Below are 15330 nucleotides of genomic sequence, written 5' to 3'. Positions count from 1 at the left end.
AGACACAGGATCTATATGGGCTGACATCGAGGTCAGTGTGCTGACATCACAGGTCTCTGAGGCTCATGTTACATTGTCCTAACATTGCCCTAAATAACCCTATGTTTAGGACAATCCCAGTCCACATAAGTTTTACACCAAAGGTTGGTAGATACTTATCTTGAGGTCTCATTACCTGCTTCAGTCAGGTGGTTGAGAGGCAGGGCATTCCAGGCCGGGAAGGGACCTGGGCCGGGGGTCGATGGCGGGACAGGCGAGAACGAGGCACAGCAAGGAGGTTAGTGGCAGAGGAGCAGAGGTTGTAGGCTGGGCTGTAGAAGGAAAAAAGGGAGGTGAGGTAGGAGGGGGTGAGGTGATGGAGAGCCTTGAAGCCGAGAGTGAGGAGTTTTTGCCTGATGCGTAGGTTGACTGGTAGCCACTGGAGATTTTTGAGGAGGGGAGTAACATGCCCAGAGCGTTTCTGCACAAACACTCTTAGTTCTCCAAAGAGACTGGGACCATGTCTAATCTCCCCCGAGGTATTTTTTCCCGCTACTTATTACAGTCCTTCTAGGCTGTAAGTTCATTATGGGCAAGGAAGTAGTCTACCAACTCTGTTACATTATACCCTACCAAGCACTTAGAACAGTTCTCTGCGCACAGTAAGTGCTCAATACATTTTATTGCTCTGCACACAGTAATAATAATAATAATAATGATGGCATTTATTAAGCACTCTTCTAAGTGCTGGGGAGGTTACAAGGTGATCAGGTTGTCCCATAGGGGGCTCACAGTCAATCCCCATTTTACAGATGAGGTAATTGAAGCACAGAGAAGTTAAGTGACTTGCCCAAAGTCACACAGCTGACAAGTGGCGGAGCCAGGATTTGAACCCATGACCTCTGACTCCAAAACCTATGCTCTTTCCACTGAGCCATGCTGCTTCTCTGCTTCTCAGTAAGTGCTTAAGACTATTATGATCACTACAATCCTGCCCAATTGTTCTCTTAGAGTCAACTTCCCATCCGTAGGAATTCATTCATTCATTCAATCATATTTGAGCGCTTACTGTGTGCAGAGCACTGTACTAAGCGCTTGGGAAGTACAAGTTGGCAACATGTAGAGACGGTCCCTACCCAACAGCAGGCTCACAGTCTAGAAGAAGAATAATGGCATTTATTAAGCGCTTACTATGTGCAAAGCACTGTTCTAAGCGCTAGGGAGGTTACAAGGTGATCAGGTTGTCCCACAGTTTGCTTCAAGCACCAAAGAGAGTGAGAGCATTAGACTGATGAAATGATTATGTCAAGTATTTAAAACAGGCACTCGAAGTTCTTAAACCAGTTCTGTCTCTGTTGGTGGTAAAGATTATTAATTTCTTAAACCTATGTAAATCTTCACCTGAAAAGGGTGTCTTTTTCTCCTTGAAAAAGTTGAGTCAACCTGGCAAGTAAAATAGCTGATGCAATTCATGAAGGAAATTTAAATAGGCCAAAAAAACCCCACCTATTTGTGAAATCTGAAAGCTCCAACACAATTTTATGGTAGAAAGACACTGCACCTTGGAATTTGTCAAAAGGCCTGTCAATTTCCCAAGTCAGAAACTATGTCGTTTTTCTCAAACATCAGTGAGACTCAGTCAATATTTTCCTGTTATTTGCTCTCTTGGGAAGCAGAATAATCCGGCTGAGGTGTCCAGTCCCTGCCTTAGTCACTCAATGTGCATAGCCCTTGTATCTCCTCTAGTTTTTCGCATACGTAAAACGTGATTAACACCCGCCCCTCTACATACCTAACAGGGATTTGGAGAAACTCAATCTAACGTCCATGCAATGCATTGAGGATCTTGCTATTAAATATTTTCTAGAAATTAAGGGTGCTATTAGGGGTATTTTCCATCTGAGAAACAGTATGTTGGATGGAATTCTAGCAGTAAATTTTGCTCCCAGAGTGGGTAGGAAGAAAGGATTGGAATGGAGAAAGATATGAATCATTCACCCAGCTCTAAATACCACAGCAGAGGCTTTGACCTTAAGTCACATGAGGATAAACTGAATCATGATTTCTAGAAGAACTATGGGTGGCTGTGAGCACACAGGCGGGTGGTGGTGCAGAAGCAATGAAGTGGCAGTTGGGGACAAGACATAACTGGGCATAAGATATTAATCAGGGAAACATGATTTAAGAAGGGCTTTGGAGGTGGGGAGACCTCTGTGTCAGATTGAAGAGGGAAACAGGGCTTCAGGGAGGAGGGTGTGTGAGCAGGAGGTTGGTTTGGGAGAGATGTGAATGAGAGACAGTGAGAGTCAGTTAACTTGACAATAACCATGAGCATGAGCTGGACAGGCAATCTTCCCTAGAATTTGGCTTGCATTCTCAGAAGGACCCCACCACCACCCCGCCCCAAGAAGAGAGAACACACAAAATGATTATAAATATTATTTAATAGTTCACATTCTTGGAGAGTTTTTTGACATATCTTTGAGGAAAAACTACATTTAGCTTGTCATGAATCACAAATTCTTTGCTTGGACATTTAGTTTGAAGTCCAATATAATGATCTCTTGCCTTCTTTTGACAAATGCGTAGACACCATATTAATTGCTACTAGCAAGACAGAAAGAATTATAACACGATGGGGGTACTAATCTTACAACAATCTCAGGACCATCTGCTACCTCAGAGATGAAGAGATTTGGATGTCAACATGTGAATTGGCAGATGGAGCACAGCCACTGACAACCCACCATCCTGAACGCAAGTCCAGCGAATGTTTCTCACTAGAACCGTGTGAGTGACTGGGAAGACCCCTCGGCTAAACAAGGCTCACCGTCCATGCTCAGATCCAGTATTTGCCCACCACATCTGGCCACAGGAGAATGAAAAATCTGCTTCCTTGAGGGCCTGTCATCCTTTGAAATAGAAGTTCAGTGCCACAGCCACTTGGAAGATAAACCTCCAGCTATTCAGCACAGAGCTACACCCTCATTTTAATTTTTGTTCCCCTGAGACAAAAAAATGCCCAATTCAGAGTACTGGAATAGATAATCAAATGGTCGGTGCCACCTGCCTCCAATTACTCCAATTTAGAGATCTAACAAAAGGATAAATACTTCAGTACAAAATTTTTGCCAACTACAGGCAACTAACTCAAAATTAATAAAAACAACTTCCCCCTCCTCCACTGGGTTTTATAAACAAATCCTTCAAATAGGTCTGTGGGTTTTAAAAAAATTAAATAATGTATGAAAATAAGTTTCTTGAAAAAGTATGACACATACAAACACATAGAGATTCAAATTCCAAGTGTAGAGAGCCCTGTTTCCCTGGAAATGAGGTTTCTGCAAACAGGAACAAATCGAGATACACACAGAATAGAGGAAAATAAACTAAAACCATTACCACATTTTTAGGCTTTCTGCCCAAACCAAAGACTTGTAGCAAAAGCCAAATGGCTTCTATTGCCAAAGACCTTCATTTGGTGCTTATTTTTGCCTGTAAGGTATTAGGGCTAAGGAGGCAAAGCCAAAAAAAAAATTTAAAGGAAAAAAATCAGTTTTTAACAACACAATTTTCACCATGACCTGCTAAAGGTCTGCATTTTATTCCTTTGATTATTTTTGATGGAAGTAAAAAACTGTTTTATGGAGTTAAAAAAAAATATGAACACAACCTTCAACGGTGGCATATCCTACTTCACATTACCAGGGTAACTGGCGACTAGTTGGCCTTAAATTCTAACTAAAATTTAGACAAAAACTCTTGATAGTGAATGTTTTTGAAAATTTGGGGGTGGGGGGTGTCAAACATAATGGTTGGATCAATAATAGAAAATAACCTGCAGAATTCATGTCTACATTATCTAGATTTCTCAAGTAACAAAACACTTTCAACTAAAATATCCAGATAAGATACATAACAGGGTACGCGGGAGCCCAAATTATTCACATAGTTTACTAGGTAAGACTCACAGAACAGTTGCTAAATGGATTGCTAAGGAAAATTTTAATTCTTAAAATCCAAAATAAACACTATAGTCTCTCCTCTGTAGGTGGGCCTGTGCTGCTTTGAAGTTAACTGAAATGCCCTAAGTTCCAGGAGGAGGAGGAGACTCTATTCGAATGTGTGACCTTTACAACACACTGAATCTAACAGCAAAAATCCATAACACTATTACAGTTGGTATTACAAATGCTGAGAATAAGAAACTTAAATGGGGGTGGGGGGGAAGAAAGTCATCCTAAAACTGCAGCAGGAGTTTTTCCATCACAACCAACCGCAAAATGCTGGCTTTTGGCTCTGACTTCATAAACGCAGCCCTTGGGTGCACTCCTGAAAACAGTTTAAAGTCTTTGAGAGTGACCCCAATGCTGTGCCAAACTGCCCTCTCCGATCATCACAGGCAAGTGACAAGTGCCAACGTTGTTCCGATCTGACGATGGAAGAGCCCAAGGGTGTGGTTAGATCAGACGCAGGCTCTTCTTCAGATTTTCCTTGATGTTAGCTTCAAAAAAAATAAAAAGAATCGGAGTTTTTGGCGGCAGCGGCAGCAACACTGGGGTTTAACCTCAGCAACCTGCCTGGATAACGTTTCCTCCAGAGCGCTTCGTCACAGTCAGGGTGGTGAATATCTGCCGGGAAGAAAAAAAATAATCTTAGAATTCCTGTGCAAATAAGCAAGAGGAGAGAGGGCAGCATAAGATCGATCACAGGTATTTATTGAGTGTTTATTGTGTGCAATCCCACGGACTATTGTGGGACGCACAGACAATCCAGATTTAACTTATAAGTCAATCAGAATCAGTAACTCGGAGAGGTGAAAATTTGCTCTCTCCCAACTCTGGTTAACAAGAAAATAGGTTCAGGAAAGGGCTGTTTAATTCTATAATTTTTCAATTAGAAAGAAACATGATATCCACCTACAGGGAAACCAGAACTAGAAGTAGAAGTACTCTTTATGGTTAAAGGATAATGCAGTAGGTTGGCTTGGAATTAAATTTTTACCCTGCACATTCTAAGTCATGACTGTCAACCTTGCCTAGAATTCACAATCTCAGATTATGCAAATAATTACCATCAGTGAAATATCTCAGTAGTAGTTAAATTTGACTTAAAGGAGGGCCAAACTAAGGCTTTTAGAAAAAATTATATAAGAGATACACAACTTGTATACACTACTTCCCTCACTTCAATGTTTCCATGTCACCTAAGCTCTTGGGTATTCCCCCCATAGCACTTCTGTACATATGTATACCCCAATACTTCTTCCTATCTGTAATTAATTTTGATGTCTGTCTCCTCACTGCGTTATAGGATTACTGAGGGCAAGGGATGTAGTCTACTAACTCTCTGCATAGGGTAAGCACTCAATAAATAATACTGATTGGTCTACTCTTCAACAAATAATCACACATACCCTTTTCCTTCCAAAGGCTAAATGGAGTTTTCATTCCTTAAATGAAAGACAATGGGAGCCTAAATAAATTGACAGTGCAAGTTTTGAACTATACAGTCTGTGTCTGTCTTACATTCGCCACCTGCCTGCTGTGACACCTTGGGCAAGTCACTTGACTTCTCTGTGCCTGTTACCTCATCTGTAAAATGAAGACTTAAGGCTGTGAGCCCCAGATGCGACGTGAACTGTGTCCAACCTGATTAGCTTGTATCTACCCCAGTGCTAGTGTCTGGCACACAGTTAAGTGCTTAACAAATACCATTGAAAATAAAAACAGTTTCAACAGTAACTCAATCCTTGTTTACTCTGCTCCAAACAACCCAGGGGAATGAGACCAAGGGAGACATTTTCATCCTCTGTCTAGAGTGAATAAAAAGGCTACTCCAGGGAAATATGGGCCATGCTTAGTTAATCAGTTGATCAATCAATCAATGGTATTTATTGAGCAATCACTGTGTGCAGAGCATTTTACTAAGCACTTGGGAGAACAATACAACAGAGTTGGCAGACACATTCCCTACCCTGTATATAAGCACCTGTATATATGTATATATGTTTGTACGTATTTATTACTCTATTTTATTTGTACATATTTATTCTATTTATTTTATTTTGTTAATATGTTTTGCTTTGTTGTCTGTCTCCCCCTTCTAGACTGTGAGCCCCCTGTTGGGTAGGGATCGTCTCTATATGTTGCCAACTTGTACTTCCCAAGTGCTTAGTATAGTGCTCTGCACACAGTAAGCGCTCAATAAATATGATTGAATGAATGTATGAATGAATACCCACAAGGAGTTTACTATCTACATGGGGAGACAGACATGAAAACAAATTATGGATATGTACATAAGTGCTCAGGGGGTAGGGTGAATATGAAGTGCTTAAAGGATACAGATTCAAGTGCTTAGACAACACATAATGGAAAGGGAGTAGGAGAAATGAGGACCTAGTTGAGGGAAATATGATTTTATTAGGGCTTTGAAGGTACAGAGAGTGGTGGTCTGCTGTATATAAAGCGGGAGAGAGGGAGTTCCAGGACAGAGGGGAAACATAGGTGAGGGACTGATGGCAAGATAGACAAGCTCAAGGTACAGTGAGTAGGTTGGCACAGGAGGCATGCAGGCTGAGCTGTAGTAGGTGATCAGCTAGATCCGATAAGAGGTGGTGAGTTGAATGAATGCTTTAAAGCTGATGCTATGGAGTTTCTATCTGATGCCAAGGTGGATGGGCAACCACTGGAGATTCTTGAGGAGTGGGGAGATGTGGACTGAAGTTGGGTTTTTTTAGCAAAATGAGGGAGCCATGGGGTCAAGGGAGTGTTTTTTTTTTTTAGGAAAGAGGCTACATGAGCAAGTTTGAAAGCAGTGGGGATGAAACCACTGGAAAGTGAACGGCTGAAGATGGCAGTTGAAGATAGCAGTCCCTAGAGAGAACACTGCCTTCAACCACACATTGCAAAAGCTTTAGTAATAAACATACAAGAGTGTGGCAAGGACTTCATATACTTAATCTAATCAAAGGGCTCTATTTCAGATACAATTGCAACTAAAAACACCTTTGTCGTGTCCTAGGCCCCTACCTAACAAAACTGAAGGAGAGCTGGAAAAGCAGTTCTGATTCTGAAGCATTCGTTGTGGCTTAGGGAGACTCAGTACTGTTGGAGGTGGAACAAAGAATTGCTGAAGTTACCTTTGGGGAATTCCAAATGGTTACCTTATCTTTCTCCGTCCACCAGTTATTCTCCCTCGCAGGGAACTTAAACTCCCAGAGTAAAGCAGAAACCGACATTCATTCATTCAATCGTATTTATTGAGCGCTTACTGTGTGCAGAGCACTGTACTAAGCGCTTGGAAAGTACAAGTTGGCAACATATAGAGACGGTCCCTACCCAACAGCGGGCTCACAGTCTAGAATGAGAAAGTGGGTAACTAAGGGGGACTTTTTGAAATTCCCCACTTCCATCACTCAAGCTTTTTGAAGATTTATTGTTATATGAGTGCCCAAGTCTGAACAGGACTGTGCTAAAATAGGTAATTTTCTGGATAGGATGGCTTAAGCATAGCCTTTTTGGGAGAAAGAGGAATTAATTGGGAAGGTCCAGCCTCAAAGATTCTTAGAATTTCACTAGGGTAGACCACTTGAAATGTAAAACTGAATCCTCACCTATAAAATGAGGATTCAATACCCTCCTTCCTCCTTCTTAGACTGTGAGCCCACATGGGACAGGAACTGTGTCTAATCTGTTTTACTTGTATCTTCCCCAACACTTAGAACAGTGCTGGACACATAGTAAGTGCTTAACAAATATCAACATCATCAAATGAATCCCATGATATCCCATGAACAAAGGAAATCAAACTCTTAATGGGCACAATCACATCAACTGTTCTATATAGAATTAAAGCTGAACACAAAAGGAAAATGGCAGCTATGTAATTGGACATCTAAAGTAATTGGGAGAACAGGAATGGACAAAATGAATTATAAAAACAGAAATGAACTAAATCTGCAACAGCTCCATTCTTAAAAGTTTCTGAAGTGATAGGGATACACCAATCAATCATATTTATTGAGCTAAAGTTTACTGTGTGAAGAGCACTGCACTAAGCATTTGGGAGAGCAATAACAATATAACATACACATTCCCCGCCCACAATGAGTTTACAGTGTTTAGGGCTTTTCTTTGAATCCAACAAAAAGGATGAAAAGAAAAACAGAATACAGAGAAGCAGTGTGGTCCTAGTGGATAGAGTATGGTCCTGGAAGACAGAAGGACCTGGGTTCTAATCCCAGCTCTGCACCTGCCCACTATGTGACCTTGGACAACTCACTCAACTTCTCTGTGCTTGCTGCCTCATCTGTAAAATGTAAATTAAGACTGTGAACCCCGTGTGAGACATGGACTGTGTCCAAATTGATTAGCTTGCATCTATGCCAGCACTTAGTACAGTGCCTGACACATGGTAAGCACTTAACAACTTGAGGAGGAAAGACAGAGAGTTGCCAAGATAAATATTCCAGTTAAAAACAGAACGATAGGGAATGATGGAAGGCACAAAGGGATGACGTGAAAAGGACGTCGAACTGAAATGGGACAAAAATAGTGAGAAGTATTGCCCAATGCAGGGAGGCATGATGGGAAAACTGGTAAGGAAGGAAAAGAGGATTTTCTTATTCCATTACTCATCAAAGCTTTTTGGTACTTTTTGACATTTAAACAAAACAATAAGGATGTTCAATTTTTAGTGCTAACGTCCTGGGACAAAAATAAAATGTATGCAATCCAACGGCTTCATTTAGTATTTGAGGTTTACTATGCAAAGGATAGCCTTTTCGGGAAAAAAAGGGTGTGCGCGCAGACACACGAGAAAGATTAAAGGAAATCAAAGCCACTTTGGTTTAAACTGTCCAATGCTGCAGTAATTAATTGGCATCAGATTCTCCTCAGAGAGAGAACAAAAAGTGAATACAAACTAAAACCTGCACATTTCAGGCATGATAAAAATATGGCTTTTGGATTCTTGTTAAATAAAAGTGTAATATGGACAGAATATAGGATAGAGACTAATAAAAGTTCTCAGAGACAGGCATCAGTAAATTATTCACTTCTTCCCCTTTTCAGTATGCAAATGTATCAAGGGAGAGTAGTTCATGTAAAAAAAACCTGCACGTTTCTTCCCACAGAGAAAAAGACAGAGGAAAAATGAAAGCATCCACTGTAGTTCTGTGGGAATTGGAATGTTGGGTTTGTGTTTCCCAATCACTGTTTTGGAAACAACAAAATCCAGTGGCTTTTGATGTTCATGGATGATTGAAATCCAAAACTCTACGCTACCTGCCACTGGGGATCAAATGCCTGCTCTGGTAGCTTAAATTGGAGCCACTTCTACAGCCTTTTAGTAATTCAAGTGGGAACACAGTAATGGAGCCAATGATGAGACTCTTCCCTTCAGGGAACTTTCAGATTGAGTCATGGCAGATGATTAAAGACAGGTAACCTCCAACAAATATTTATTTAGGATACAGTAAGAAAAAAGCCCCACATTGTGGCCTTTTAAAAACTTCTTATTAAAGGAAAAAACTGATAATAAAAAAAAACCCACCCATTTTTTTGAACCCTAAACAAAAGATCTGATGAGACGGATTCTTGCTCATCTCATTTTCATAACCACTTGATACACTTTCAATCCCATCCTTCATCTTCTCTTTACTGACTACTCTCCTTACACTTTGATTATTTTGTCAACACAAAAGCTGGAGATGCAGTATTAGGAGAAAAACCTTTTTGAAGCTGCCCACTAAAAATTCATCACAAAAGATCTCTAAAGGAGCATTTCAAAGGAAATTGTTCCTCCCAAGTGATTATTTTTTCCACAATACGACTGCCAGAAATTACCACTTTGAATTATATGTTCTAATCAGCTCCCTTCAACTGCAGCAGTTTAAAGTCCAAAATAAATTAGTCATAATATCTTCACACTGAATAATTCTAACATAGAACATGATTCTCAGGTGTGAAGATTTACTAAGACATCTATCACCTCAAGCACAATGAGAATATTTTCTTCGTTTCTGAGGGCTTCCACCAGGGTATTCTTGGGGATAAACACAAGATCATCAGATAGGATACAGACAGACCTACTGACTAAAATAGCCTACCAGTCAATCAATGCTATTTATTGAGCAGTTATTGTGTGCAAAGTATCTGTATTAAATGTGGGAAAGTACAATACGACAGAACAATCAGTGAAAATTACCCAGAATGAAGCCTAGAAGCTATCATTAAATGTCTGATTTCCACAAAGAAGGGAGGATTACAAATAATCCTGCTGAATATACTTAACCCCATCAGATGCATCCGTGACGTACTTAACCCAGAAGAAATGATAGGCACGGACCTCACACCTGGATTCTGGAAGGCCGATGTGCCATCATAACTCTGGCAGAATACCCAGGCTATAGTAGGCACAGCACCACTTGACTGTCAGCAGAAATGGTGAAGACAAGTTATCACTCCCACAGAGACGGCTGCTATTTTGAGACGTTGGGTGAAAACAAGGGCAATAAGCACATACCTCCGCACACACTGGGTGAATTCCTATTGTGCTGTCCAGCTGCTCTTTGGTCAGTCCACACTTGAGTGCAGCAGCAAATCCCTGAGTAACTTCTCCAGCATTGGGGCCCAGGACGTGGAATCCCACCACTCGCTCCTGAATATTTAACACAGACATTACGTTAAAGTTAGTTTGTTCCCCTCGAAAGTTGGTAAGTGTCCATGGCTCATCCTAAAACTCTGTCTTGAATGTTGGCAATATTGGGATCTCTGTTTTAAAATTAAGGCCTTACACAGAGGAATGATGAAAACACCACTATTCACAGGACTGAGGTGGCCTAACACAATTAAGTCTCTGGCCTGGTAGTTAGACCAGGTGAATGGTGAGTACTGAGGGATGGTCATTTTCAGGTTGCACATGTGTCCATTCCTCAAGCATCAAAGAGGTGAGGGCAGGTATGTCTTGCCCCAGGAGTTTAGGGTATATGTCTACAAGGAAATTTACAACCGAGACAAAAACATGTTTTTCGGTGAAAATTGATAGCTAGACACTGAATGTCTCAAATTCTTATACATTTTAGCATACAGGGCAGTGTGAGAGAGAGAATGAGAGGGGAAGAAGGGGCTGGAAACAAGAGAAGCAGTATGGCCTCGTTAATAAAGCACAGGCCTGGGATTCAAAAGGACCTAGTTCTAACCCTGGCTCAGCCACCTGTCTGCTGTCTAATCTTGGGCAACTCACTTAACTTCTCTGTGCTTCAGATCCCTCATCTGTAAAATGAGGATTAAGACTGTGACCCCAGTGTGGGACAGGAACTATGTCCAACCCAATTTGCCTGTAGCCAAACTGGCTCATAGTAGTGTCTGGCATATAGTAAGGCCTTAACAAGTACCACAATTATTATTATAATTTATTACTTCACAGATCTTCATGGCATCTATCTAAAAGCAGTGTGGCCCAGCGGAAAGAGCACAGGCTTGGGAGTCAGAGGACCTGGGTTCTAATCCCAGGTCTGCCACTTGTCCACTTGTGACCTTGGGCAAGTTTCACTTCTCCGGGCTTCAGTTCCCTCATGTGTAAAATGGGGATTCAATACCTATTCTCCTTCCATGTGGGACCTGATGATCATCTTGTAGCTACCTCAGTACTTAACAGTGCTTGGCACATAGTAAGCATGTAACTAACACCACAATTATTATTATATTACCATTGTTATTAATCAACATCATCATCTATCTCTAATTTATAAACCTGAAAAGGCTTGGCCCAGCTTGGCATGCCCTGGCCATGGTCAAGATGTGGGATAATTGCCAGGGGTCCTCTGTGTCAAAAACACACTCCTCAGCTTCAGTTCAGGCTGGAAACAGTGCTCTGCACACAGTAAGCACTCAATAAATACGACAATGAAACAGGAAAACAGACTGGCAAGGGTAGGGCTTGCCCAAGTTCTTTTCTTGGGCTTCTCAACGACTCTGGTAAACAAAAAACAAAAAACAAACAAAAAAAAACCCTGCTTGAACCCAGACTCTGATAGCATGGCAGCCTACACAGCAATCAACAGTGACACATATTGAATTCCCATTTTTGGTCCATGTAAAAATCAGTGGTAGGGGCTGAAATACATAGATTTTTTCTTATGTGGTTGAAATTTTTACTCATGTGAGAATTTAGATTCCCAGCTAAGATTCAACTGCTTTTAAATTTTAGACTGTAAGCCCACTGTTGGGTAGGGACTGTCTCTATGTGTTGCCAATTTGTACTTCCCAAGCGCTTAGTACAGTGCTCTGCACATAGTATGCGCTCAATAAATACGATTGATTGATTGAAATAACTCTTGAGAAGACAAGTTAAGAAGGACTCACCCAGGCCTTAGCACTGAATGTAAAGTGATATTTTAGCAATGCTGGCTGTAGGTGCAGAACTGGATTTCTCCAAAGGTGATTTTTAAAAAAAGACATTTTCCTTTCAAAATATCAATTTTACCATAAAAAGATAGCTTGCTATAAATCTTAAATTTTCTGTTTCAATTATTTAAATGCAATGAACAATAGTTCATTTCCCCATTTATTGATGGCCAAAGAAAATTCTCTAAAGGGTTGGCTAGGTAAAAATAAAAACATTGAACCCACATTCAGACATGTAAATCAAAATACATGGCACTTACATTATCTTTAATATTGCAGATTATCTTTGCATAGCATTTGTTGTTATCTCTGGATGGGACAGTCCACTCCAAAGGCCAGAAATAACTATGGTAAACCTGAAAATTCATAAGAACAGACGAATTAGGAAAAGAGGTGGGCAGTGCTAAAAATGGAACTCAAACAATTAAGATTGCTTACTTCTCAACAGGATTGCTTAGAGGGACCCTAGTCACAAGTCCCACATCAAGCCATGGTTCTTGGCATGACCAGCAGAAGGATAAAGAACTCTGATGGGAGGGGGAGTCCTCTTGCTGCCCTCTCACCTTCCTCAGCCTCTAGACTATAACCTCAGTGTGGGCTGGGAATGCTTCTACCAACTCTATTGTATTGTAATAATAATGATAACAATAATTTTGGTATTTGTTAAGTGCTTACTATGTGCAAAGTACTCTTCCAAACACTGGGTTGTACTCTCCTGAGCGCACAGTAAAGTGCTGTGCACACAGTGAGTGCTCAATAAATACCACTGATTGATTGATACAAGCATCTGTCATCCCACTTGTCCCTCTCAGTGACCACAGAAACAGAGAAAGGGTTGAACCACACCACACTCCACATCTTTCTTCTCTCCCTTCTTCCCCCAAGTGACCAACAAGGCCGAATCCTTCCACTCTCTCTACTCACACAGTTGGGGTGATGGAAGAGGAAAAGGAGGAGGCAAAACAAGGTTTGGCCCTTTCCAGACCCATCACTCACTCCCTTCTTTCCAGTCTTAAGCACCTAGAACTCCTGGATGGGGTCTGATATGCAGGTGAGGGGAAGCCATCAGAACAGCTGTTAGCTCAGCTCTGCTGAGAAAGCCTCAATTCTGGAACTGAACCTCAATTTAGCTGGTATAAATGAAACTGATATCTTCGCAATCATGGTTGGAACAATTCCTACACTCATCTTTCCACATAAGTTGGCACCTAAAATAATTATTCCTTTTTCAGATGTACTCCTAGCTCACTCTCCCATGAAATAACTTCAGGGAGAGAGCACAGCAGTGGTCAATTTTTCTGGTGTGTTTAGGCTATGTTCCCCCAGGAAAATAAAAGCTCCTAGTGGTCAGGGATCACAACTACCAACTCTCTTGTACTTTCCCAATCCATGGTATTTAAGGAGCACTTACTGTGTGCAGAGCACCATACTAAGAGCTTGGGAGGGTATAATCCCAAGTGCTTAGTGCAGTGCCCTGCACATAGTAAGCACTCAAATACCATTGATAAATTGGGGAAAAAAATTCCAAGAAACCCAGTAAACCCTCACTAAAAATGACAGTTGTCAATATACAAAAATCCAACTCTTTGAGGAGAAAACCCCTTGCCACCTGTTCCTTTGATAGTTCACTGCCAAAAGTTAATTCTTTCTGCTTGAGTACTCAATCCGTCCTTGAGTATTAACACTTGTTATATGCACAGAGCAAAACTATCATTCTTATGAATGCTCCTCCCAAAGCTTAAAACTGAAATGCCAGAAGGCAACAACTTTTCAGCCAATGCTGCCAATTGGTAATACAGTTCCATGTAAAATGTTGAAAACATGTTACCAAAAGGGGTACAGAAAGCATTTGTGTGCTACTGATATTCACATATAAAAATGGAAATTTAATAATTAAGGAAAGAGAAGAAACATATGATCAGATTAGAACTATTGTGTAAACAAGCAGGTGCCCATACAGCTTTGGCGCAGAATGTTCCACCCTTCAAAGGATTCCCTGAGGGTATGGGATTTTTGCTCTTGAATAGTCTAAAGCCACATCAAAAATATGAAACTTCATATAGACACCCACACATATATAGATATAGATATATCAGCTTCATATTTTGTGTAGCTCCAAAATGACATATGCATATATATAATTATGTTGAATATGCTTTTCTGTTACTAATGAGGAAACTTTATATTTTGAAATCAGGCTGAAAGCAACTGTATCCAGAGAATTATCCTGAAACCTGGAAGCACTAAGAGGCTGGGGTCATCAAAATTTGACCTAAAAGTAACAGGGGTAAAGAAAATGCTTCAGACTTAGTTTTTCAGTTGAAAGATGGGGTCTAAAAAGCAAGGGAAGAAATCATTTACCTCAATATTTTCCTCCCCAAATTTCTCTGCAGCTTTCTCCTCAGACAGTCCGCAAGCACCATATTCCAAGGGTGTAAACACAGTGGTAGGAACATTATCATAGTCACACTGTTAATAAAAATCAAAGTTAAAAGAGCATCAGTTTAATGACAGCTCTCGACATTTCAAGAGGTTTGCAACTGGGAGAGGACAAAAAACATGAGGACATAATAATAATAATGACAATAATAATGATGATACTTGTTGAGTGTTTACTATTTGCCAAGAACTGTATTAATTACTGCAGTTATTTAAACTCCATTTTACAAATGAGGAAAGCCTAGCAGCTAGAGAGTCAGTAAGAACTGGGTTCTAATGTTAGCTCCATCACTTGTCCATTGTGTGACCTTGGGCAAGTCACTTCTCTATGCCTTAGTTATGTCATCTGTAAAATAGGGATTAAAATTGTGAGCCCAATGTGGAACATGGGCTGTGTCCAACCTGATTAGTTTGTAACTCAGTGATTAGTACAGAACCTGGCACATAGCAAACATTTAACAAACACCATAAGAAAAAAAAAGAGGCACAGAAAAGTTTG

At 40.6% G+C, this 15330-nt stretch overlaps 1 protein-coding gene across 5 annotated transcripts in view; it reads right to left on the bottom strand.

Moving 5' to 3' along the window:
- Positions 1-2405: 2405 nt before the first annotated feature.
- The window catches only part of TXNRD1 (thioredoxin reductase 1), a 73642-nt gene continuing 60717 nt past the window's right edge, over positions 2406-15330 (bottom strand). For all 5 annotated transcript variants that reach the window (XM_038756234.1, XM_038756233.1, XM_038756232.1 and 2 more), the window contains 4 exons: positions 14754-14861; positions 12653-12748; positions 10510-10644; positions 2406-4610 (listed from right to left, as the gene is read on the bottom strand). In XM_038756234.1, the coding sequence (XP_038612162.1) occupies positions 4548-4610; positions 10510-10644; positions 12653-12748; positions 14754-14861 (402 nt within the window). In that variant the 3' untranslated portion in view covers positions 2406-4547. The remainder of the gene's footprint in view (positions 4611-10509; positions 10645-12652; positions 12749-14753; positions 14862-15330) is intronic.

The sequence above is a fragment of the Tachyglossus aculeatus genome, chromosome 14 (genome assembly GCF_015852505.1).
Source record: "Tachyglossus aculeatus isolate mTacAcu1 chromosome 14, mTacAcu1.pri, whole genome shotgun sequence".
NCBI lineage: Eukaryota > Metazoa > Chordata > Mammalia > Monotremata > Tachyglossidae > Tachyglossus > Tachyglossus aculeatus.
Note: the sequence above shows the minus strand (reverse complement) of the source record. Positions and strands in the feature narration are given on the sequence as shown.